General features: G+C 42.7%; 2 protein-coding genes across 6 annotated transcripts in view; one reads left to right on the plus strand and one right to left on the minus strand.

Annotated features, from left to right (window-relative positions):
• Positions 1-1,726: 1,726 nt before the first annotated feature.
• On the plus strand, positions 1,727-10,152 carry GZF1 (GDNF inducible zinc finger protein 1). 2 transcript variants are annotated; one of them, XM_069495487.1, is made up of 6 exons: positions 1,727-1,761; positions 3,954-5,335; positions 6,720-6,814; positions 8,366-8,533; positions 9,209-9,366; positions 9,726-10,152. In XM_069495487.1, exons 2-6 carry the CDS (start codon positions 3,975-3,977, stop codon positions 10,074-10,076), a joined length of 2,133 nt encoding a protein of 710 aa, XP_069351588.1. In that variant the 5' UTR covers positions 1,727-1,761; positions 3,954-3,974; the 3' UTR covers positions 10,077-10,152. The 2 variants fall into 2 exon arrangements, with proteins under 2 accessions (XP_069351588.1, XP_069351589.1); XM_069495488.1 differs by having other exon boundaries at positions 9,772-10,015.
• An 8,456-nt stretch (positions 10,153-18,608) lies between these two features.
• Positions 18,609-27,029, minus strand: part of NAPB (NSF attachment protein beta) — a 40,140-nt gene continuing 31,719 nt past the window's right edge. For all 4 annotated transcript variants that reach the window (XM_069496026.1, XM_069496025.1, XM_069496024.1 and 1 more), the window contains 4 exons: positions 21,438-21,542; positions 20,412-20,480; positions 19,974-20,024; positions 18,609-18,772 (listed from right to left, as the gene is read on the minus strand). In XM_069496026.1, the coding sequence (XP_069352127.1) occupies positions 18,662-18,772; positions 19,974-20,024; positions 20,412-20,480; positions 21,438-21,542 (336 nt within the window). In that variant the 3' untranslated portion in view covers positions 18,609-18,661. The remainder of the gene's footprint in view (positions 18,773-19,973; positions 20,025-20,411; positions 20,481-21,437; positions 21,543-27,029) is intronic.

Raw genomic sequence — 27,029 nt, forward strand, 5'->3', positions numbered from 1 at the left:
AAAGAAAGAACTTTAAAAATTTTTTTTTGGTCTGTTTTGTTTTTATTGGAGATGGGGTCTTGCTATGTTGCCCAGGCTAGTCTTTGAAAGGGCCTCAAACAATCCTCCTGCCTCAGCCTCCTGAGTGAGCAGCCAGGATTACAAGCATGCACCACTGTGCTCCGCACCACTTTTTAATTGAATAAGCGTTAAACTAGAATGTGATGACATCACAGGCAATCCACTAGGAGACTGCAAAGACAGAGATCTTACTCTTTTGTATAGCCAAGCAGATACAATCTACTACATACACGTTTTCAAGATAAAACAATAACTAGTTCTAAAGTAAGAGAACTTGTCAGTTCTATTCATCATACATCTAGTTCGTTCTCCCTTTATCTGGTAATTGGGGTGATTCTCAGTTCCAAAGGAAAAATAAACTTCTCATACCTTTGTGACAGCATATAGTTTTGCAACTTGGAGGAAGCGGCCCACTGGAGTTAGTTAGGCTCTTAGCCTCCAACCCAAACTGGCAGACAGCAGTACTATCTACCTTCATATTTGATTTCAAAGAGATGGCTCCCAAGTCCTAGAGAAAGGCATTTCCAGGTCTTAAAGGGGACAAAAAGGCCTAGCTAGTCTTCAAAAGGATTAAAGAATTAAACCTCTCATTTTTAATTTGTATTTGTCCTTACTCTCCCCAACCATTACCAATACAACCTATTGATAAGACAAGGCTGAGTTTACTGCTGGCTGCACTAAGGGATAACAAGGACCTGGCAAAGCTTTGGCGGTGGCCGGGAGCAGGAAGGCAAACTCAGCTTTACTGAGAACTGCAAGTGTAATTTAAGGCAGGTCTTTCAAGGCGGAGTTTTAGTTAACATTGAGTAAAAATTGGTGAAGATACCAAGACTCCGCTCCAAAGGATTCAAGGAATTTTAGGGCTTATGCTGTGTTTTCCACTCAAGAGTGGATGTGTCTCTGGGGAAGTTCCCTAACGAACAAACCATCCTCCTGGGCTGGAGACTCCTAGAAAGATAAAGTCCTCACTAAAGACAGCAGGGCGCGGTTCCGGCCCCCGGCGCGCCAGATCCCGCAGCAGAGCCGGGACACTGAGGTGAGCAGAAACGCCGCGGTGCCACGCCCGGCCAGTTCTCCGCAGCAGCCGTCAGAGACCGGTCGCCACGGAGCCCGTGCCTCGCCCGAGCCCGCCGGTGCAGTGCCTGCCTTTCCGCGACGGTCCTCCGTGTGGCCGCGGCGCCCTTTGGATGCAGCTCAGCCTCGTAAACCCGCGCAGCTCCTAGTAGGAAACCAGCCACGCGTAGCACCCCGGCTGCCGGCCAGCAAGTTGCCAGGGCCTAGGGACCAGGAGCCAGGAATAGACAGAAATGTGACCACGCGTCGCAGACGCTCACGTGACCTTCTGGGACAGGCCCCGCCCCCGCCGTAGCGTGCCGCATCGCAGTCGTCGTTGGCTCTGCGCAAGCGCACGCCTTGCCTCGCAACGGGTGACGCAATTCAGCCAGACCTGTTGGTCCCGCGGCTCCAGCGTACGTCAGATCACGTAACTCTGCCCGAAAGGCCTCCGCAGCCTGACGTGCGCGCGCAGGCCCTCCCCCGCCCCTCGAGGGGCGGAGCCGGGCGGGGAAAGGGCGGGGCCTGCGGTGGCCAATCGGCGGCGCCCGCGCCGGGTGCCGTGCCCCGCCCAGCCGGGCTGGCAGTTCCTACCAGCCTGGTCCAGCGGACATCGGCGGCGGCGGCGGCGGGGACGCCGGTAGGGAGGTGAGTGCGCGACCCACAGGGCCTGGCCCAACTCCTCGCCTCTCGCCGCCACCTCCTGGTTGTCCGCACGTGCCGGCTGTTACGAGGAGCGGCTGGCTCGGGGATGTGGGGGTTGGGGGCGGCCCGGGGCTCGAGGGACAGGCCGGATCCACGCGGCCCCCGATGCCCGAGTCGGGGAGGCAGCACGTCCGGCCGAGGAGGGGCTTGACTCTACTTGCAGCAGTTTGTTCTCCGTGTCGTCTTCCGAGCGGCCGAGGGGCGCAGGGGGCGGCGAGGTGGCTGTGGCGGGGGCTCGGGCCCGGCGGGGGCGGTGCCGTCAGAGCAGCGGAGGTCCGCAGCTGCTCCCTGTGGCTGTGGACGGGGCTGCGGAGAGCAGGTCTCCCCGGAGGGCCCTGGCCCTGCGAGTCCCGGGGACTCGAGGGGCTGCCTACGTTAGTGCAGATGCTCCGCGCACTGGAAGGTGGCCGGAATGCCAATGAGCGACAGTGGGGCACGCAGCTGTCACTGGGTGCAGATAGCCCTGTCGCCATGATCAATACCCGCTGTGGTAGCCAGGCAAAATAGGAAATCGTGCTCAGAACCCGCTTTGTTGATTGCCTGAGAAGTCACTGCCCTGCTGCCTGTACGAAGGCCCTCTTGGCAGAGGTTTGGGGAAGTAGAGGCCTGTGGTGAGTATGGGCATCAGGCTGAGAGAGCCATCTGTGGCCTTTTCTCCCCAGGAGGGGCCTGGGATCACTGACAATCCTCCCCTTCCCCTATGTATCCTTTACTCTGGCTTTGTGAGTATTCTCACAAAGTTTACTGTGCAGTATCCTTCTGGTGACGTTGCTCCAGTTTCCTAGGTTATTAGTTTTATAGTTGACCTCTCAAGGAACAGTCTTTTTTATGTTTGGGGGGACTGGTGGCTGTGGGGAGCAGTATCATTCATGGCACTAGAGAAGGCGAGAGGGGTGGGACTGGTTTTCAGGAAACATAATGGCAAGTTTTGTTCTAGACATACTTGATCCGAGGTGACATCTAGGATCTGGCTAAAGGAGGAGAGAAGGAAGGCGGGTGCTTGGAATGGGTGGAGACTTTGGAATCAAAGTGAATTGGAAGAGGAAGGTAAATTCAGGAGCAGAAGGTCAGGGAGAAAGCACATATTCAGCGAGTCTGTGGAGAGGGCAGAGCTAGCAAAGCAGAAGAAATGAAGTTGGGGTGGGGTATGATGGAGGCCAAGGAGAGGAGGCCTGGGGTGCCCACTGCACTGGGAGGAGGGGTAATGGTAGCTGTTTGCATTTGATGAGGCTGAGGTGAGGGGTTTGTTGAGATGTTTGGGTTGAATGCAGAGTCCCACCAGGCCCAGGCTCAAGTCTGAGCCAGCCACTTACTGTTACCTGGTTAGTTCCTCACCTGGGGAATGGGCATCACAATAGCACCTCTACCTGTGCGAGGGAGACCAATAACGACTAGCCAGCAGGCTTCCGTATGCATTTGATGTGCTGCACTCACAGAAGCCTCACAACAGCCAGCCAGCCTTCTTCAGAGGAGGGAACAGGGTCAGAGAAATTAAGTTACTCACTCAAAGTAGCACAGCCTGTAAAAGCTGTGAAACTTGTGTTCAGTAGAGTAACAGTTATTCAAATTGTGAGATGTTTGGGGTGTTGGAAATGGTGATGGATTGGGGACTACTTTCTGGGAAGTTTTCCTCATGCAAAGTAGTTGTTTATTTAGTTGGTTGTTTTCAAAGGCAGAAATGATTCCCTAAGGTTTTCAGTTTGCTCCCGGATGGTGTCAGCCGTGTGTTTCATTTTAACTATCTGGTTTCCCGATCAGAGAACTAGACATTATTGTTGCCATAAATTCTATTAGAGTTGTGGGGTCTATGTCTGTAAGCAAATTAGTAACCTTGATAAACAAATCACTGCTTTAATGTCTTTCACTAATCATAGCTTTAATCATTTACGTTTATAATTGGAGGAAATCTTAGCAATATTCTATTTTTTTATGCAAATATTATCCTACGAAAGTGCATCAGGAACTTCACTTCAAAAAACTGTGTTAAGAAGTAAAGTGTGATTTGAATACTTACACAAGAAAGCTAGGTTGTTAATGAGTTTGTATCTTCTCAAGTACTGAAGTAATCCTCATCATTTTTATTTTATTTTATGTCTGGTTCATGGCTGAGATAATTCTCGTTTTTGTTTTCAAAGCTGTCTTTAGAAAGAAGAAAGATGGAAAGTGGTGCAGTTCTGCTGGAATCCAAATCCTCACCATTGAACCTTCTGCATGAAATGCACGAGCTTCGGCTTCTCGGTCACCTGTGTGACGTGACAGTCAGCGTGGAGTATCAGGGCGTCCGCGAAGACTTCATGGCCCATAAAGCAGTGCTGGCAGCCACCAGCAAGTTTTTTAAGGAAATGTTCCTTAATGACAAGAGTGTGGATGGTACTAGGACTAACGTCTACTTAAATGAAGTGCAGGTTGTTGACTTTGCTTCATTTCTTGAGTTTGTCTACACTGCAAAGGTACAGGTGGAAGAAGATCGGGTGCAGCGAATGCTGGAAATGGCTGAAAAGCTGAAATGTTTGGACTTATCAGAAACTTGTTTTCAATTAAAGAAACAGATGTTAGAGTCCGTACTTTTGGAGTTGCAAAACTTCTCAGAGTCTCAGGAGGTGGAGGCGGGCAGTGGCTCCCAAGTCGGTGTTGCTCCAGCGCCCAGGGCCAGTGCGGCCACAGAGGACCTTCACTCCAATGGCCTTGCGGAGTCCTCAGACTCCTCAGTAGAGAGAGTCAGCAACGGCATGTCGTCAGACATGCTACCGAGGAAGTCCAGGGAGAAACTAGACAAGAAGAAAGAAGTAGTTAAGCCTCCCTACCCTAAAATCAGGAGAGCTAGTGGAAGGCTGGCTGGAAGGAAGGTGTTTGTGGAGATCCCGAAAAAGAAATACACGCGAAGACTCCGAGAGCAGCAGAGAAGTGCAGAGGATGAGGTGGCGGACTACAGATGTCCGCAGGACCAAAGCCCGGACAGTGTGGGGACGGAGGTGGAGCCAGTTGAAAAAAACGAGGGGCGCTGTGCAGGTGCTGAGGTAGAGGAAGTGTTGCAAAAAGCAGGGGTGGAGGAGGAAGAAGAGGAGGAAGAGGACGAAGAGGGGGAGAAGAAGAAGAGCAACTTCAAGTGCACCATCTGCGAGAAGGCGTTTCTGTACGAGAAGAGCTTCCTGAAGCACACCAAACACCACCACGGGGTAGCCACGGAGGTGGTGTACCGCTGCGACACCTGCGGCCAGACCTTCGCCAACCGCTGCAACCTGAAGAGCCACCAGCGCCACGTGCACAGCAGCGAGCGCCACTTCCCTTGCGAGCTGTGCGGCAAAAAGTTCAAGCGCAAGAAGGACGTGAAGCGGCACGTGGTGCAGGTGCACGAGGGCGGCGGCGAGCGGCACCGCTGCGGGCAGTGCGGCAAGGGCCTGAGCTCCAAGACGGCGCTGCGGCTGCACGAGCGCACGCACACGGGCGACCGGCCCTACGGCTGCACCGAGTGCGGGGCAAAGTTCTCGCAGCCGTCCGCGCTCAAGACCCACATGAGGTACGTCGTCTCGGAGCCACCCAGAGATGGCTTTGCCTACAGTGTGGCTGGCTTGTGTACAGGGACTGTCTTTCTAGAAGTGCCTGTGGAGAAATTGAGCTTGGCCTGGGATTTGGCCCTGGTGGCCACATCTCTGGGTGTCTCACTTCATTTGTCCCCTCCAAACTTTGGGTGACTACTTCGAGACAGCTTTAAGCTCTCTTTCCAGGTAGAGAAGCTGTGAGAGATGGCTCTTCTTCACCTTCTCAGAAGCCCCTAAGTGTTCCTACAGTCCCTTGTCCTCCTAGGACATGTCCTTTTAGCTCAGAGGCCTGCTCAGGTGGAGCTGCCCTCCTGCAGCAGAGGGCTGGACAGTGGCTTCCCCACAAGGCCCGCCTGCCTGTGCTGCAGCCCAGGGCTGTCCCCTCCCTGTGATGTTCACAGTTCCTGCCATGCTTGAGGAAGAGTGGGGCCGAATTACTTTTATTTCTCTTTTCCTGACTCTTCATTTAGAACTTGGGTTCTGTGACCATCTGGGTCCTATAATCCCATTAAAGATCTCAGTGAGATGCCATTGAGGGTTTGAGGACACGTCTCTGGTCTTATCTGTTCTCAGGGCTTGGAAAATGTGCCCTCTGGTAAGTGGAAACTCCAGAATCAGGAATCTGGAAACTCCAGAATCAATGTTTTCTGTTTGTTAATACGTTTTGAACTGTAGGTGTGTGGTGTTCAGTTTTAAAATAAGTTTCCTTATAGTTCTCAGTATTTACACTTGAAATTCCAACAAGCAGTTTTCTACTCTGTTCTAGACTGTTTCTAGGCCAGTCCTTGGGGTGGTATCATGGTGTTCATCATCTTTTATTCTATATAATTAAAGTTAAAAATACTTAGGAAGTGCTCAGTAAATGACAGTCGATTGCTACTTCACAGTAGTTGTGAAATTAAAATGCTTAGGCACACTCTTCAGAAACCAGATTTCCTCAGCATTTTGAGAACAGTTCTCTTTTCGAGACTGGTTATGTCATATTAGGAAGTGATAGCAAAATTTTTGATCATGTGGCACTTTGTCAACAATAGATCCTAAGGTGTTTGTGGCTGATGGTATGAGAAAGCTTTACAAATGTTAGTGCTCTTGAGTGTTTTAAACAATCTGAAAAGGCATGGCCTCTGCATGTGCCTTACAGCATAAACAGTGAGGCTCCTGAGCAGATGGGGAAGAATGTTCAGGAAATGTGTAGAAACCCAGTTTCTTTTAGGATGGAGATAATGGGCCCCAGACTGTCACTTTTGTCATTCTCATTAGGTCTCTTGGAGTAAACAAGTTTTGCAGGATAGAGTGGACATTGTTTTGCAAAGTGAGCTTTGACATACTTTCTAAGTTATCATCTGAATGTTGTACTTTCAGGATTCATACAGGGGAAAAACCTTTTGTCTGTGATGAATGTGGTGCAAGATTCACTCAGAACCACATGCTGATTTATCATAAAAGGTGTCACACAGGTAAATATTCCTGCTGTTGTGATTCAATGTCTTTCCTAGCTGTAGAAGGAAACTGCTTGATTCATTTAGAAGGTGGCATCCACCAAGGTGGTGCAGTTAAAGCCATGCTCTAGCTTTTCCATCTAGTAAGCTAGCAAAAATGAATGACGACACATCCATTGCCTCCCATGCTGGTGTGCGTGTGGCCATGGCTTTTACGCCACCAGGCAGTAGGATCTGGCTTGCGGGTCTTAGGTATCAAGAGGTATGAAACAGTTTCTACTGTCTTAGCCAAAAATTCCATTTCCAGGAATCTCTTCTAAAGAAATTGTCCAAAATATGGGAAAAGCTGTATGCTATTATCCCTCTTCTTGCTATTTTTTATTAACAAAGAATTGGAAACAACCTGATTGTCCAACCACACAAAAGTGGTTCAGTAAACTCTGGTAAATCACCCCCTGACTTGTGAACTGGCCATTCAGAGTAAGGGCTCTGAATGGTATGAAAAACCATCTGTGCTTGGATGTGGATTTAAAAATGCACAATTAAGCATACAGTTAATCACAACTGTATTGAAAACCTGCATGTAAAAGACCCCTATAAAAGGTGGTAGGTTTATCTCATTTCTATTTTCCAAAATCTTTGTGATATGATTTTATTATATGAGGGAGAAAATTTGACTTTATTTTGGTTCAGCACAGTAACCCTGAGGTTCAGAATCTTGTTATATACAATACAGAAGTATCAGAATCTAAGTATTCTAATTCTATAATGCTAACACACTTCCCTTTTTACTTGCATTTTTTGCCCTTACTTCTAAGCACTGTCATACAGGCCTCAAGTTCAAATGCAGGCAAGACAGAGAGGAAGTGTTTAATTATGTGCATTACAACTACAGAATGAGCAGAATTGGTGTCTAATAGAAGCTTAGGGTTGGGGACAATGTCAGTTTATAGTGAAAGATTGAGTTAAAATTGGTCACCTGATGAGAATATTAATGAATTAATATTTTATTAAAGCCAGTATTTTGATGTTTGTGAAATCAGGGGCATACCTAATAATTCGATGACTCTGATTTATGAGATTTAAACCTTTCTGTTGTCCTGCAGTCCGATCAAGTTGATTGGACTCGTTGCTCTAGAACAGTTGTACATGTGTGTCTGTTGTACACTCCCTCTCCTTTGAAGAGGGACTTTCATTCTGGCAAAGACCCATAGACGTGCTCCTTTGAAAATAACCCAAAAGTCCCTCAAACAGAAGTTGTGAAATTAATTTCTTGTTTGGAATGACTAAATTTCTAAAATGTGAACTAGCTGAACAATACCTCTTTGAATCAGTTTAATGGAATTTTTCTTGGGATTTCCAAGGACATTTTACACCAACTTTCAGCAAGTAGCAATCACCTTACATGAATAAATGTTGTGTAATGGTTTTGAATAGAAAATGTAAGATGCTTCCAGCCAAGGCACTTTTGAGGAGTTTATGTGGTTTTTAAGAGTACAGACCTACTCTTTCCATGTGCTTGTAACGCCTGTATCGTTTCTAACATTATTATTTCATCTTTTTGTGTAGGTGAAAGACCATTCATGTGTGAAACATGTGGCAAGAGTTTTGCTTCCAAGGAATACTTAAAACACCACAATAGAATCCATACTGGATCCAAACCCTTTAAATGTGAAGTATGTTTCAGGACTTTCGCCCAGCGGAATTCACTGTACCAGCATATTAAAGTCCATACAGGTATGGCTGGAATGTCCCAGGGAAGGGAGTTCAGTTTGACAAAAAAAAAAATATCTCGAAGGTTTTAGACTTACTAGAAAAATATTTGGAATGAAGTGTTAGTAGAAAACTTTAGTCAAACTTTTTATGACATAATAACATATTTTTACTTCTGAATTTCTTATCTCTGGCTCTGAGAAACTAAAAAATAGAACAATTTATGTGTGTAAATGAGAGACAGCCAGTCCCATTGCTACTTGGAGTTTTTATTGAAAAGGACAGAAAGCTTACCCATGGTATGAATGTTGGAATACAGATGTGGATATGTGAACATTTTAACATTTTCACAGTATGACTGGGGATAATGATCTAGACATGTTAGTGTACACACACACATGCAAATTCGGTTATTAGAGGATTTGGAATTTTGTCCTCCGTTACTGGAGGAGTCTATAGATACAATACCTACTGCAGGCACGGGCTGTGGCCTGTTTCTGGCATAAGCCATAAACTCTTGGTATTGTAGGGACAGATTTGTGCCTCCGTTGGCCCTTGAGCTGTTCCCAGCACAGCTTTCCTTATGTTGAAATGCTGAGGCTTCCCGGAGGCTTGCAACAGCGTCATTCTGAGTGTATTCGGGATTAAACACAAGAGGTCAAAGAGACCCACCAGCAGTCTCCTCTCCCCCCGCCGCAGGGGAGCGTCCCTACTGCTGTGACCAGTGCGGCAAGCAGTTCACCCAGCTCAACGCCCTGCAGCGCCACCGCCGCATCCACACCGGGGAGAGGCCGTTCATGTGCAACGCGTGCGGACGGACGTTCACCGACAAGTCCACCCTCCGGCGGCACACCTCGGTAAGCAGTGGGGTGGCTTGTTCCAGAAAGAAAACCGTTGGCCCTTAGATACACAGAACCCCCAATAGAAACACCTGCTACCACTCCTCTACAAGGTGAGGAGAGGAGACAACAGGTATTTTCTGTCGAGTGAGTACATTCGGGGTGAATACAGTGGAAAACCAGGCCCTAAGGAAAGCACAGTCCATGAAACATACTTTCTGACAGTGAGGGTCTGGGGCAGGCCAGTATTTGACAGTCAGTGAAGGGGGTTTCACTGCAGTGGAAATCAAACTGAGGCTGGAGAGGGACTGTTGTTTTAAAAGATATACTTGTTCAGAGACACGTTTGGTGACTTTTGTTTTGTGTTCGATTTGTAGATACACGATAAGAATACTCCATGGAAGTCTTTCCTTGTTATTGTAGATGGCTCGCCCAAGAATGATGAAGGGCACAAGACTGAACAGCCTGATGAAGAATATGCATCGTCCAAACTCTCGGATAAATTGCTGTCTTTTGCAGAAAATGGCCATTTCCACAACCTGGCTGCAGTCCAGGGCACTGTACCCACCATGCACGAGAACAGTTCTGCAGACACAGCCTGCAAGTCGGACAACTCCGTAGTGTCCCAGGATGCCCTGCTGGCCACCACCATCAGTGAGCTCAGCGAGCTGGCTCCACAGACAGACTCGATGGCCACACAGCTTCACTCTCTGACTAACATGGAATAGAGCTCGAAGTTACATGCCAGGAAGGTCCCATCCTGTTAGTCTTTGTCTGTGTGTGATAGCTGGCTGGACTCAAGATGGTGTCGGGGCTAAGAAAAATAATTGTCCGTGTGCAAAGTTGTGGGCAAGAATGGCCTCTGCAGATTTTCCCGAACTTCTGCTAACTTGCACGGCTTTATCACAGCATTTTAAATGCTTTCCCTTAACAATCCCGATCTGCATGATCTCAGCTACACTTTATCAACAAACAAGGCAGTGAACATAACCTCGCTTAATTCTGGTGAAGGTTGTGTGTGTTAATCATTCTAGTGCTTATCTATCTTGGTGTTTAGACAACTGCTTGTCTTCATTGCAGAGTACAGAGCATTGATTCAGCTCATGAAATTGCCATTAATGGTCTTCCTGGTCTCTCACCCTGCCTTATATTTCCATGTGGGTTTACTTCTCTGATACTAACAAGGTATTTTTTTTACCAAGCTGAAATAAAACTGGGGCCACATATTTTCAGCTTTTCTTCCCTTTTGAATTGAAGCAAATCAGATTTGCTGTGGGACCCTTGAATAGGACTGAAGAAATGGATTATTATAGGCATTACTCCCCACCCCCATACCTGGGCACTAAAAAAAAGTATGACATATTGAACGCTTGAGAAAGTGCTTAGAATGATCTCTACTCACAGCACATAATGCAGCTAAGAAATTTGTCATTAGTCAATTTATGAAATGAGGCTGTTCAGTTTCAGTCATGAAAAAAATCAGATTAGGTAAAAGCTGTCCTACCAAAGAATCTAGCAAAACAGTATAGTATTTTTTGCAAAGAGGTGTGAAAAATTAAGCAAGAGGGTTTAGAGCACTCAAACATTTGTGTAGTCATTTTATTTGCAAATGAGGTGACTGTGGCAAATCTTAGAACACTGTGTATTAGTATTTTTGCCAGGTTTTTCTGACTTGATTTCTATAATTTACAGAATCCCAGACTTCCTCATTTCCACATCCAGAGATTGAAATAGGCAAGTATTGCCCACGTCTGTTTCCTTGGGAGCATGTGAGAATATGGCAGAAGGGACCAAAAGCCTCAGCACAGTTACCTCTGATTATGCCTTAAAGAGTAGATTGTGAAGAACCAGTAACTGTCTCAAGTGCTCCTTTGACTGTTTCATGCAGGACTTAATTATGGCTTAAAAAAATTCACAACTGAATGAGGACAGTGGTTTACACCTGTAATTCCAGGGCTTTGGGAGGTGGAGGTGGGAGGATTGCTTGAGCCAGGAGTTTGAGACTAGCCTGGGCAACGTAGCAAGACCCCATCTCTATATAAAATAAAAAAATTAGCCTGGTGTAGCGGCACATGCCTGTAGTTGTAGTTACTTGAGAGGCTGAGGTGGGAGGGTTGCTGGAGCCCAGGAGCATGAGGCTGCAGTGAGCTATGATCGTGCCACTGCACTCCAGCCTGGGTAACAGAGCGGAGACCCTGTCTCTTAAAAAAAAAAAAAAAAATCACAATGAAAAGATGATTCTGCTGTATTTGTTAAATGTGACATTTGGTTCCAGGGCTTGGGTATGTGCCATGTGCTTGTGAAATGCTTTGATTTACATGTAACCCTTAAACATAATGATTTAAAAAGAAAACCTTGAGGAGAATTCTTTTGTTCACTAGTTGCTTTTGTTCCCCTACATTTTTAATTTATTAAATTTGCTGTGAAAACACTTTGATTTTCTAAGAGGGAGGTACTTTGTCATAAGTTCCAGGATGAAGATATAGCTGTACTAAGTGAGAAATTGATGAGGGAAGACTTTCTTCCTAAGTGCTTATTTTGTTTTAACTTATAACATGTAGTGAAACCACTACGTGGTGTTTCAGGCACTTGATACAACATGTTTCACACCTGCTCTTGAAGGTCACAGTACTGAATTACTTCAAATTCAGTTAAGACGACATCATTGTATCCTAGTTGTGTTTACAGAACAAATAAGTAGCGACTGTCACACAGCCATTTTAATCTTGGTAAGAGGAGACTGAACCTGCCCAGATGATGTACTGTTTTATGGAATAAAGTCACTTGGGTGAGAAGGAATTTAAACAATAGATTATTTTGTTACCTACTGGAAGAATTTTTGTCTTGAAATTGTTTCTTTAGAAGTTCTAAAAAAAATTGTTAGCGTTAATAAATATCTGCTTTGTAAAAGTAGTTTTGCAATTCTATTTTTATTATAATTTAGGCTCTGCAGAAATAAGCTTCTCAATTAAAACAAGTATAATATGCCTAATTACATGAATAATGAAATTTAAAATCAGGGTTCTCAGTCTTTATTTCCTACAGTCCGAGGGTTAGACCTGTGGAACTGCTTACATCCCAGTTAGTGTCTAGCAGCGGCAGCTCGGAGAAGAGAAACATCACCCTCTGCTCATGCGCAGGCGGCAGCTGGGCCTGTGTGCCTAAGTGCGGTGGAGCTCTCTGCCAGTTTCTTCGATGTAATGTTAAATTAGGCATCAGAGAGACAACTTTTACTATATACATTTCTCTGTCCCCTTCCTGGGAAGGTAAGTCCGTCCTTGAGAACAGAGAAGCCTGCAAACCCCGGAGGAGACTGGTTACAGAAGACCGTGTGGGGCGTCTCCTTGTTCCTCCCGATCCACGCACAGCTGAGGGGAAGGCCGGCCACCCATCCGTCCCAGGTGAGCAATGACGAAAGCGCCCTGGTGCTGGCATACTGCTCTCAGAGCCTTAATGAAGGCCATTTAGGAGGTGACTTAGTGCCTCCCAATCATTTAGAGTAAAGTACTTTTAGGCCAAATGCCAAAGGGCTCTGAAGCCTTTGGTTTTGCCATACTTTTTGTTGTATGGCGTTTGGAAAAAATGAGCCATGTGGTAGGGAAGACCTTTATTAAAGATGATTTTAATAGAGATGTAGTTTTTGCTTTGGTGATTATCCAAACAAATTTGAGTCTATGTTATAATTTAATTTTAACCTGCTAAACGTTTCAATCTTGTCACACCAGGGAGTTCAACATATTTTGGAAATCAAATGGATGCTTGTCCATTTAACTTAATTTGATGGTATTCATGTGTTTAGGAGTAACATTATTTCAGGTGGGGGGAGGGCACTCGTGCAAAGGACGATGGTTCACATGCTGCTGGACGGGGCAGATGTGACTGAGAAGGCCACAAACAGGTCGGAGGGCCATCTAGCACATCACTCTACCTGAGCCTCAAATCACCCTCTGGCAATCTGTACAGGGACTCTTACCAATGCTGACAAAACCAGGCTTTGAACCCACCAAGTGGCTTCTCTTTCTGTTAGGAAATGAGAAGAAACATTTGAAGGATTAGACCTTGAATGATCAACTTCTCAGAATTCCTAGACTGGGATGGCATATTCTACCATCTTTAAAAATTTGGAGGCCTTATGGCGGGCTCTGCTGCAGCGCTACCTTGGCTGGTTATCAGCTGATGCACGCCTGTGGCGACAGTGCACCCTGAGCACCAGCCCCGCGGTGCTGGGAGCGTCGGGCTGGGCCGCCTGTGGTCTCCCGGTTTTCTCAGTCATGGAGCCGGCAGCCCTGCGATTCTCCGTGGGTGTAGTTAACAGCATTTTGAAGTACAGCAGTTAGATTCTTGGAGGAACGTCTGGGGATGTGTACAAAAAGTGATTTGTCAAACTGCATTTCCCCCCTAGCGTTAGAGAAAAGGGATTTTAAAACTAAAGTTGGTGAAAATGACACCAAATTTGGCACTCATTGCTATCCAAAATGGGGGATGAGAGTAAGAGAAAATATTTTCTCTCACCTCAATCTCACCCTAAACCCATCAGTACCTTTTCCAAACCCTTATATTTGCTGTTCCTACTTTGTGAAGAATTGCAGAAATATAACTGAAAAGTCATGATGTTCTTTTTAAACTTTTTAGCAATGCCTAGATGAGAAATTTTTTCCCTCTGTAGTAAAAGTGTCTATTCTCAGCATTTTTATTTTTATTTTTTGTTTGAGACTGAGTCTCACTCTCTTGTCCGGGCTAGAGTGCCGTGGCATCAGCCTAGCTCAGAGCAACCTCAAACTCCCGGGCTCAAACGATCCTCCTGCCTCAGCCTCCCGAGTAGCTGGGACTACAGGCATGTGCCACTATGCCCGGCTAATTTTTTTTCTATATATTTTTAGTTGTCCAGCTAATTTCTTTCTATTTATTTTTAGTAGAGATGGGGTTTTGCTCTTGCTCAGGCTGGTCTCGAACTCCTGAGCTCAAATGATCCACCCACCTCAGCCTCCCAGAGTGTTAGGATTACAGGCGTGAGCCACCATGCCCAGCCCTCAGCATTTTGAAATTTAAATATTTCATTGTATGAAAACTCTTGCATTCCTTTTTTTTTTTTTTTTTTTTTTGAGACAGAGTCTTGCTCTGTTGCCCGGGCTAGAGTGCCATGGCGTCAAGCTCACAGCAACCTCAAACTCCTGGGCTTAAGCAATCCTCCTGCCTCAGCCTCCCGAGTAGCTGGGACTACAGGCATGCGCCACCATGCCCGGCTAATTTTTTCTATATATATTTTAGTTGGTCAGATAATTTCTTTCTATTTTTAGTAGAGATGGGGGGTCTCGCTCTTGCTCAGGCTGGTCTCGAACTCCTGACCTCGAGCCATCTACCCGCCTCGGCCTCCCAGAGTGCTAGGATTACAGGCGTGAGCCACCGTGCCCGGCCTCCTTTTTAAAAACACAAGTATGCAGACTTCCCCTGGAAGATGTGTCCTCTTAATAGCTAGGGAGATTTTCTCCCTAGCAGGTCAGTGCTGAATAATGTGTGGAAACAATTTCAACACTTTAAACAAGATGCTACATAGTACATCTGTACTGTCAAGAGTATACAGATAATGAGGGAATATCAAAAAACTAACATTAAAAATTAGCTTTGAATTAGAGAGTTGTGAATATGCTTTAGGACCTGAAATCAATGCTATGACAGGATGACAGGACCAGCCAGCCTATACCACCCCACATGGGTCCTCCCCAGAACTTCAGGCCCCCATGGTCACTGGGCTTGATGCTTCCCCAGTGGCACCTGCTGCCCCTGTACAGATACCTGCAAAATTAAAATAGTGCCCCACACTGCCCAGATAGTTGGGTGGCACTTTCTCGGGGGGAGTGGCAGGCTTCAGGGTTCCTCGCCTCCCCATCACCCAACAGTCTTCCAGCAACCACTACTTCCTCAACTTTGCAAGTAACTGTGGAGCCTGACGAATGCAAGGAAGTGATGAGAACGCGAGCTCTGCAGAGTTATGCACGTTAATGGGCTGGATCAACAGATGCAACCTGGGTTTCCTGCTAACCCTGCAGTCTGCAAAGCCATCAAACTGCCCTGAACTCCCATCAAGCGACTCAGGTTCAAACAGCCTAGAGAATATTAACGTGCGATGCCTTAAACTTCATGGGAACAACTTCGAGAAAGGGAAGCTACTTTTGTCTGACCTGTGTAAATTTAGCAAGACTAGTCAAAATATTACTTATAATTTCCATTTTATTTACTGTACAGGTTCAAATAAAACAAACATACTCTTTCTGCTAAGGTAGATTTATTATTACATGGTTAGTTTTCATAATGTAATCCCTTGCCGGAGAGCAACTCAGGACTCCGCAGGGCAGGAAACCTGCTGCTGGTCACAGCTCACACGGCAGTGGGCAGGTCACAGGGGCATGCTGTGCTGCCAGATCCTCCAGAGAAAGTCACAAAGGTTTGTATTTGGACATTTCAAATGCACAAAATCAGAGGGAACAATAAATGTACAAGGGCTGGTGCATATACTTTGGTTATGGTGACACCACCACACACGGTCACAACTGTGCAAAAATACTGTTTTCAAATCATTAAATAAAAACAAGGAACTTACACAAGCTATAAAAATGTTGCCACAAAAAGCAAAGCTTTCCTGTAAGAACTTTTAACTGACTTTGACAATGAACCAACCCCACACTTCTAAAGTACAAGAGCTGTACCATAAATATTCATTATATTTTGTTCATAAATAATATCTACAAATCTTGAAGACCTGACTCACAGGCATCTGAAAACATGGCGCTGCCCTACGTCCGCGGGACACTGAAAGGAACTGAGTTTGTACACTGTTGTCTGGGCGCTTCTCTCATTCTCCTTTTAAATTTTGGCAGGTCTATTCTAGTCATTACAATTACTTTTATTCTTTTCATATGAATATTATAGGTAAAAATTAATTCTTAACCCAAGCCCCAGTCCCAGTGTTTATTTGAATACAAAGAAGCGACTCTCTGATGTATGTTACGAACACTGTTAAAAAATCTCTTCTTCAGACAGCTGTCTGTTAGAGGATTGTGATGAAAGATAAACAGAATTGCCCTAAAAGAAATGATATGGTTTATACTTTAAGTGGTCAGACTACAAGAGTCTTTTAACAAGTAGAAACAAACTTTTTAAATTAGTGATGCACCAAGCACGCTGGCTGGCCCGTTTAAATGCTCTCCTAATGGAACAGACTTCAAACCGGAAGACTCAAGCTGCAGAACCACTCCCCATGCCCCATTTTCACAAAGGTGTATCTGGCTGGTTGTAGAATATATCAGGTATAGCAACAAGAAACCACTTTTTTCTCTGATCATTTTTTCACAAGAGAGTCTAAGAGGGAGTGAAGAAGCACCATCTGGGCACCATTCCAGATCTGGCCTTCAGTGACAGTCAAGCTTTCATTTAAGAATCCCAGACCTTGGAAGGAAGGAAGGATTCTCATCAGATTCTAGGCCCATGGCCAGAGTGTCCTCATCTTTTGGCCCATTCCCTCCATCCCAGTGGACACTGACATCATGGATCTTTTTACCAGCCCACCTCGCAAAAACCACCACCATAACTATGGCCATGAGTCCTCACGGCCACCTGGTGTGGAACCTCTATAATCTGCCCTTAGCTGGCCCTTTCAGCTTCATCTCCTGCTACTTTCTCTTTCATCCTAGACTGACCTACTCACCATTCCTCAAATCCCCCTCACTCGGCCCCTGGCGTGAGCACACCCAATCTACTTCTGCCCAACAAAATCCTACTAATCCCAGTCTAGGGCCATCCAAAAATGAAAACACCATTCCAATACTACTTACTACCTGACATGACATGGGAAATTTCATTATCTGTCATTAATGACAGCATCACAATTTAGAAAGAACCACAGGTTATATCTGGCAACAAATGCACAACATTTGTATCTTTTTTTTTTGAGATGAGGTCTCCCTGTGTTGCCCAGGTTAGTCTCAAACTCCTGGGCTCAAACGATCCTCCCACCTCAGCCTCCTGAGTAGCTGGAATTACAGGTGCGTGCCACTGCATCCTGCTTTTAATAAATGCATGTCAAAAACAAATCATTCAACTATAAAATACACACAGAGGAAATTCAGGAAATAAGACCATGTCTAAAGTACAATATCAGCATATAAAATAATAGGTAGGATCAAGTTCACAAATCAAGAGAGCATACATATTTATGTAAGCAGAAATAAACAGGACAAAGTTCAACACACAAGCTAAGAGGAAGATCAAGTCCCCTCGGAAGCAGTTAGGGTTCTTGCCCAGCTGGTCAAAAAGTAAACTTCTGTACCATATTTACCCCACCTAACCCATCAAGTTCAATAAATGAATAAATTAATTACATACATTCTCAAGCTTGACTTAGATAATCTATCCAGCCCTGATCAAAACTTATATGACCATGACACAGAAGACACCAGCTCAATGTGGCAAAGTGTATGAACATGAAAATAAAGAGCAAGATGTGCCAATTAAAACACTCATATGCAAATATAAAGAAAGGGCTTTCCACACCAACTAAAAGTGGAAACTATCTCCAGGGAAAGGAAAAATTCCATTTCTAACAGATCTTATGATTTATGTGTGTACACGTGTGAGTGTGGGTATAAGTATAAATCAATCGAATCCACCTTGACATTGATCCATACACACAAGTGCTGCTAGGAAACGCTTTTCCTCATAATGTAAGTGACGACCACAGACCCTGGCTGCTCTAAATTTCTGTCATGCACATACACGTAAGCATAACAGAACAATATGAAAAACAAAGAAAGTTGTCACTAATACCATCAAAATAATCACAGGAAAACACAAATATAAATGATTTCTAATGATGTTATAAACTCATTCCTAATGTCCTAAAAGTAAACACACACATTTAAAGAATACATCCAGATGCCAACGTATAGAGAAAATGCAAAGCATCTGTTAGAACTGGGTTGGGTACTCCAGTCCAAGGAAAAGAACATCAAAACACATGGCAACATTAAACATGGGCTCTGCAAGTATCAAAGTAACTGGAATGAGATTCTGAAGTAATTCTCAGAAAACACTGGGGGTTCTGATAAGCACAAAACAGCCCATCACAACCACAGACGAACAGAGGCCTCCCCTTCATCCGTTCCATAGCAACACAGACACGGTGAGCTGAAACAATACACGGGCCATTTGGCTCATATGCAACAAAATTAAGCCATTGAATGAGTATCCCATAAAGATCACTTAGCCCTACGACAAAACTAAAGAGGAGTTAGCTACATGCCACAAAGATAGAGACATTTCATTTTAGGTCTCCGTCTCCTTCTCCATCCCCTTGGATGGACTTTTTGATACGAAGCAACATGGTGGTTAGCCACTGATCCAAGCGAGATATTGAGTCAAATTCCTTCACCTAGTGTAAGGAAAGAGGAACAGGAATTATTGCATGGAAATACATTCAAAACACAAAATAACAGTGCCCTCAACTGCATTTATAGTAATAATCCACGAACTTTCTTCATTAGAAATTGTTCATTCCAGTTTATAACTTTCTTCTTCCTTAAGAATTGTTTATTTTTTCATTATCCTGTTACTGTTTTTACTAGTGACAAGTTCCTGGGCTTTTGATACTGTATTGGTGAACGTGTGTATGAGAAAAATTCGTAACACCCATTAAAACTGGAAGAGTACATTTAATGTGACAGACGAAACTAGACACTGTGTAAGAATTAGAAAGGAATGTGGCAAATTAATATTCATTGAACATGGAAAAACATAACTGCAGAATTAGAATGTGTGGAAGCAGAATTCCTTTAACACATTTCAATGCATTACCAAAGAATAAATTTACAATAGGATGAAAATGACTTGGCAAAAAAAGTTATTAATAAATAGGAAAATATTCCTTTCTACTATCACTTCAGAGACATGATGAACATGTGAATGGCAATTATTAAGAAATCTGCTTGAATCTAAACATAAGATGGCAAAAGATGGGAAAACAAAAAAACGATGAGTATAAAGGAAAAAAACTTTCATTTATTTTAAGCCACAAATATAGCAAACGCTCACTACTTGGTTTCTATATTTTAAATTGTATTTTTAACTAATTTTACTTTATACTTCTTTACAGATCATATTGTTTTTGTTTTTTGTTTTTTTGGTCTGTCACCCAGGCTGGAGTACAGTGACATGATCATAGCCCACTGCAGCCTTGAACTCCTGGCTCAAGAATCCTCTCACCTCAGCTTCTGAGTAGCTGGGACTATAGGTGCATGCCACCATGCCTGGCTTAGATCAGATTATTTTCAAAAGAAAATATTAAAATGACGAATCGTAACAGTATATATGTGATATTTGCTCTTGAACTAGCTTGAAAGCTAAATTAGTTTTGAGTGTAAGGAAACAGTGCTGAATATAACTGGCATTTCAGCATGGCTAATGGAACTGTCTAATTTGTAGGAGATATTAAAACAGGACCTTTGGAAAATACAACGTAGGTATGTTGGAATAATATTCAAATAAATGTTCAGAATTTACACAATGAAAAGGAAAAGATATTTCTATAACTTAAGTCTTCACAGCATGTAATATATCCCAAAGGCAGAACTTACTGCTTCAGTATAAGCTTCACTGTTCTGTTCTTCATGAGCCTCTAGAAGTTTCTGGTAGCATAAAAATATGAAAAAATTAGTTTTGTAACATGAAAAAATCCTATTTCTGAATGGATACTTTAAACACAGAAACAGCCTTAGTATCACATTAACTGATATTGCCAAATATCTCACACAATGGGGGAAACATTCAAATACAAGTCAAGATCCAAGTCAGGAATCTAGCTTTTTTTTACTAATATTTCTGAACTGCCTGTTTCAGAACACAATGCTATGTTGCTGACTCTAGTGACGTGTGAACACATATAGCGCAAAGGAAGGAAAATACCAGGTCTCCTCAGCAGACTTTACAGATGAAAACTCCACTGTAAATCCAATTCCACTTAGGTATTGTTACCTGATAGAGAAAAGGCTCTTCAAAGTTCTAATATTACTTACTTTCAATAATTTACATTCTCTTGAATCAGTAAATGCCGGAAACATTTCCTCATACTTCTCAAGAGCAAGCTAAGAAAGAAAAATCACTCATCAATGTCAGACTTTCTGAACTAGGAAACAAAGCTTTTAACATCGTATTAGCTTCAAGAAGAACTATCTACATCCTACGTAAGTGTTTAAGAAGCAGGCTGCTAAATCCAACAATAGAATCAATACAGGAAACCCATTTATTTTGAATTTTCAATTTCAATTAAGAGGGATTTCTAAACCCATTTTTCTAAGTTAGGCCACGTACAGAAGGCAATGTGAAAGAAAATTAATTCTAAAAATTCACAGACCAGGTTTCTGTGTTCATCATTAAATGGAGAAGCTCTTCCTTAACATTGTCCAGATTACAAATAAATCACATTTAGATTCATGCTCGAGGTTGGAGGAAAGAACACTTTTTGTCTCGGGAGGTTTAACCCTGCTCTTCCGACTCTTGACACTGACCACTGCGCCCGCCCCACCTCTGCCTCTCATCTCCCAGCTTCCGCTTCTCCCCAATCCTCATTCCAACTCCATTTCTGTGTAGTTTTTTTTTTTCTTTCAAAGGATGTTAATCTACTTTTATTGTTTCCCCCTTGGTTCCCTAATTTCTTTCTGTCTTTTTGGGGGGATGAAGTCTTGCTCTGCCACCCAGGCTGGAGTGCAGTGGCACCATCACAGCTCACTGTAGCCTCAAACTCCTGGGCTCAAGCGATCCTCCCACCTGGCCTCCCAAAGCGCTGGGATTACAGGCATGAGCCACCGCGCCCAGCCCCCTAATTTCTTTAAAGCAAAACTACTAAAGGAAATTGTGGCTACCCAAAAACTTTAAAAGAATAGCTTTGGCAGCTGTTAAAAGATTTCAGCTGGGACATATGTCACAGAATTATTACTACTTTGAATGAACCCAATTTAGTCTTGCTACTAACACCCAAACAAAATGACACCAAGAACAGCAGAGTACGTGTACGTGAGGGCTGTTCACAGAGGACTCCTTACCTTGGCATTCAACTCGTCCACTATGAAGTGACAGAGGGCTGCTTTGAAGAAGTAATCCTTTGCACTGTACTTCAACAAAGGATTATCCATTGTGTTTGCCCCAACCTAGGCACAGAAAACAGTTACATTTAAAAGGTTTACCTTCTTATATTAGGCAAAGTAATTCTCATCTGTTGCCCTTTAGAAAATACTTACGTATCTTAGTTAGTTTAGCTGTGAGATACATTCTTTTAACCCAACACCATATAGTAGAAAATCTTACTAGACAAGAATATTAAATACACAAAGTGCTAACCTGTTGAAAACAACTTGGAAGACTTCTGCCTCCAGAAAGATGGAGAAGACATCCTTTCCCCCCTTCCTCCCACTAAGCACAACTAAGAGCCCAGGTCATTTAATATAAAACAAATGTCTATGAGTGGTGGACAAAAAAGGGAAGACCAGCTAGGGACTTTAAGGCCCAAGGCAAAACATGATGGTAGGCTCTTGCGTTTTCTTTTTTCTTCCTATATCTATAGCATGGAAGTGAAGAACCAGCAACCCAGAAATGCCAATAGGCGCAGACCAAAAAAGAGAACAGACAGAAGCCTGCTCTCTCTAGCCAGAGGACTGGGAAAGGGGCAGCCTAGCAAGAAAGAAAACATTTAAACAGTACCTCTTTACTCCAGCCAAATACAACAGAAAAATGACCCGCCCCCATATCATCAAGGCTGAGAAGGGAGCCATGGTGCTCATTCTTGCAGGACTGTAAGGAGGAGTCCAGCACCCCGGCCAAGGTGGCCTCAGGGAGGGCAAAACAGGGAGCTGAGGCTTTATCCTGCCCTCCACCCTGCCACTGAGGCAGTGCAGACCACACTGGGAGTCTAGATTCCACCTGCACCCCGCAGGAACAAGGTGTCCCTCCATCTCCCAGCTGGGAGGTGTCGGAAGTGGTCTAGTGGAGGGTGAAGACTTTCACCATCACCAAACAAAAACAACAACCCCCGCACGGTGTTGGTGGACACCAGGTAGGGAGTTGGGATGCCTGCCTCTGCCCAGGGGTAACCAGGCCCCCTCAGATGTCAGTGGAGGCCTAGTGGGGAGCTTGAACTTCCACCTCTACCTGGCAGTAATGAAGCAACACCTCAACTTTCCCCAGCCAGATGAGTGTCATAGAAGGCCAGCCAAAAGAAAAGGTTCAAATGAGATCCAAGGTCTCATAACCTAATGTGAAAATGCCTTGTTTTCAATCAAAAAGCATTTGTAATAGCAAAAACACAGGAAGATCTCAAGCTGAATAAAAAAGACAATAGGTGACAATTCCGAGATGACAGAAATGTTAGAATTATCTAACAAAGATTTTAAAGGAGCCCTCATAAAAATGCTTCAACAAGCAATTGTGAAAACACTTGAAACTAATGAGAAAACAGAAAGCATCAACAAAGAAAAAGCCACTGTGAAAAAACCAAAAGATATAAAGAAAAACAAAATGAAAAATTTAGAACCAAGAAACATGGTAACATACATCAAAAGTAGGTGGGCTCAACAGCAGAAAGGATGGGGCAGAGGAAAGAATCAGCGAACTGGATGACAGAACAATAGAAATTATTCAGTTCTGAACAACAGAGAGAAGCCTAACTTAAAAATGAACACAGCATCACAGACTTACGGGACTATAAAACAAGGTCTAACTTTTCTGTCATCTGAGTTCTAGAAGGGGAAGCGAAGGAGAAAGGGGAGAAAGAGGCTGAAAAAGCACTTGAAGAACTAATTGCTAAAGAATTCTCAAATTTAGCAAGAAATATAAATCTACAGACTCTAGAAGTTTAGTAAAACCCAAATAGAATAAAATCAAATATATTCATGAAAGATATGTTATAATTAAACTTCTAAAAACTGAAGACAAAGAAAGAAATTATGAAAGTGGACAGAGAAAAACACCTTACCTACAGGGGAAAAACATCTTGAATGACAACAAACTTCTCATCAACATTTATGGAGGCCATAAATTGTACTTTTCTTTTTAAATTAAAGGAAAGTAACTATCAACTTAGAATTGTACACCCAGGGAAGATATGCTTCAGGAATGTAGGGGAAATCAAGACATTTCCAGATGAAAGAAAATTAAGAGAATGTGCTGCCAGCAGACCTACCTTAAAAAAATGGCAAAATGATGTTCTCTGAATAGAAAAGAAATAATAAAAGAATGAATCTTGGAAGATCAGGAAGGAAGAAAGAACATGGTAAGTAAAAATACGGGTAAATGGAATGGGCTTTCCTTATCTACTTGAGTTTTTAAAATTATGTTTGATGGCTGAAGCAAAAATTCTGACTAATATAGTTCTAAATGTACGTAGAGGAAACATTTAAGACAATGGAATGGAGAGAGTAAAGTGAGGTAGGATTTCTGCATTTCAACAGAACTGATAAAATGATGATACCATTGGTTTGTGACAAGTTATGTAAATGTCAAGTAATACCTAGAGCAAGCACTAAAAAATCCACTCAAAGAGCTATACAGCTGACCATCAAACAACATGGGTTTGAACTGCGCAGGTCCGCTTATACATGGATTTTTTTCAACTAAATGATGATTGAAAATAAAGTATTTGAGGGAATGAGAAATCCAAGTAAACAGAGGGTAAATATACAACTTTCCACGTACGCAGGTTCCACAGGGCTGATCATGGGACTTGAGTATGTTTGGATTTTGGTATATGAAGGAGGTCCTGGAACTAGTCCTCCACAGGTACTGAGAAACAACTGTACTCAAAAAACACTACAGAAATCAAGTAACCCAAAAAAATTCTCGAAAAAGAAAACATAAATAAAAAGCAAAGCAAAAATAGAAAGAAAAAAATAAAATGGCAGAATTAAGCCCTAATATGTCAATAATTACATTAAATGGGAATGATCTAAATATAGCAATTTGAAAGGATTGGCAGAATGATTAAAAAACAGGACCCAACTATAAGAAACTCAAGGAAATCATTTCAGTTATAATGATACAGACAGATTGAAATAAAAATAATAGAAAAACATATATAAACATTAATAAAAGAAAACAGGAGAAGGTATAAAGTAGATAAAGTAGACTTGAACAAAAAAAATTACTAGAGACAGAGAACATTATATAATGATAAAAGAGTCAATCCATCAAAAAGAACAGCAATCCAAAGCTGCAAAATATGTAAAGAAAGACTGCCAGAATGAAAGGAAAAATAGAGAAACTCACACTTATAGTTGGAGGGTTCAACACCCAACTCTCAACAATGGATAGAAATACAAAGAAAACTGGTAAGTATATTAAAGAACTCAACAATGCCATCAAGCAACAGGAGCTAATCAACAATTTATAGAACACATCATACCGCAACAGAAGGACCATAAAACATATACCAAGACAGACCATATTCTGGGCCATAAAACAAATCTCTACCAATTTTTAAGAATTGAAATCACAGAGTGTATTCTCTCACCACAATGGAATCAAACTAGAAATCAAAAACAGAAAGATTACAGGAAAATCACCAGCAAACACATGGAAATTAAATAAAACACTTCTAAATAATCCATGGATCAATGAAGTCTCAAGGGAAATCAACAAATGCAATGAACTGAATTAAAATCAAAGTAATAATATAACAAAATTGTGAAACACAGTCAATGCAGTGCCGAAAGGGTAAGTGATAGCACTAAAAATGCATACATAACAAAGAAGAAAATCAGTAAGCTAAGCTTCCACCTCAAGTACCTGGAAAAAGAAGAACAAAACAAATCCAAAGCAAGCAGAAGGGAGGAAATAATAATGAAAACAGAAATCAATGAAAACAGAAAAACAGAGAAAATCACTGTATTCTACCAAATACTGAAGGAAAAATTAACACCAATCCTTTATATACTCTTCCAAGAAAACAGAAGAGAAAGGAACACTTTACTTCCTAACTCATTCTGAGGCTAGAGTTACCCTGACATAAAAACCAGACAAAGATACAAGAAAAGAAAACTAATGATCAATATCCCTTATGAATATATAGATGTAAAATCTTCAACAAAATATTAGCAAACCAATTCTGGCACTTACAAAAAAGGATTATATATCATGACTGTGTAGTAAAGGATTAATCTTACCCAAAGAGAGGTCTGGCTTTTGCCTGTGGCTCCTGGGAAGTAATCTCTAAACCCTTAGAATGTCCAACCCAAGGAGAGGTGGAGAATAAGGTTAACCACAAGTGTGGTCCACCATGTCTATGTTACTGAGCCCCACTGGGTTCACATGAGCTTCCATGGTTGACAATACTCTATGTGTATTTTCACACATGACTGTTGGGAGAAGTGTGTGCTGTCTACACAACTCCACTGGGAGAGGACAACTGCAAGCTCCGTAGTTGGAACTCTCCTGGACCCTGCCCTATTAGCCTCTCCTTTGATCGTTTTTAATCTATATCCTTTTGGCTATAATAAACCACAACTGTGAGAATAACAGCTTTCAGTGAGTCCTTCTAACAAACTATCAAACTGTGGGCATTCTTGGGGGCCCCCAAAATTTGCAAGACCAAGTAGGATTTATTCCAGGAATGTAAAGTTGGTTCAACATACAAAAAAATCAATGTAATACACCATATTAATGGAATAAAGTTCAAAAATCATATGCTCAGCTCAATAGATGCAGAAAAAGCATTTGACAAAATCCAACACTCTTTGTTAATAAAAACACTCAACAAACAATGAAGAGAAGGGAACTTCCTCAAACTGATAGAGCTATTTACAAAAAACCCACAGCTAATACCACACTTAATGGTGAAAGACTGAAAGCTTTTCCTATAAGATCAGGAAGAAGACAAGGATGTCTGCTCTTATCATTTCTATTCAACACCATACTAGTGGTTCTAGCCAGGGCAAATGATAAGAAAATGAAGTAAAAGGCATTCAGACCGGAGATGAAAAAGTAAAGCTTCCAGATGACACTTATATGTAGAAAATCCTAAGGAATCCACAAAAAAAATCTATTAGAGCTAATAAACAAGTTCAGCAAGGTTGTAGGATACAATATTGATAAACAAAATTGAATCATATTTCTATACATTATCAACTAACAATCTCAAAAAGAGATTAAGAAAACAATGCCATTTGTAATAGCATCAAAAAGAATAAAATATTTTGGAGTATATTTGACCAACGTACAAAACTTGTACACTTAAAACTACAAAACATCGTTGAACAAAATTAAAGAAGATCTAAATAAATGGAAAAACATCCTGTATTCACAGACTGTCGGACTTAGTACTGTTAGGATGGCTATACTCTTTGTGATGGTTAATTTTATGTGTCAACTCGGGTGGGCCACATGGTGTCCAGATATTTAGAGTTATTCTGGGTGTATCTGTGCAGGTGTTTCTGAATGAGATTAACAACTGCATCAGTAAGAATGAGTTAAGCAGATTGTCCTCCCCACTGTGGGTGGGTCTCATCCAATTCATGGAAAGGCTGAATAAAACAAAAGGTTAAGTAAGGGAGAATTCATTCTCAGTGCCTGACTGTCTTAGAGAGCTGGGACACTGGTTTTCTCCTGCTTTTAGACTCGGACTCAGACTAGAACGTACACCACCAACT

This window comes from Eulemur rufifrons, chromosome 20 (assembly GCF_041146395.1).
Source record: "Eulemur rufifrons isolate Redbay chromosome 20, OSU_ERuf_1, whole genome shotgun sequence".
NCBI classification, from domain to species: Eukaryota; Metazoa; Chordata; class Mammalia; order Primates; family Lemuridae; genus Eulemur; species Eulemur rufifrons.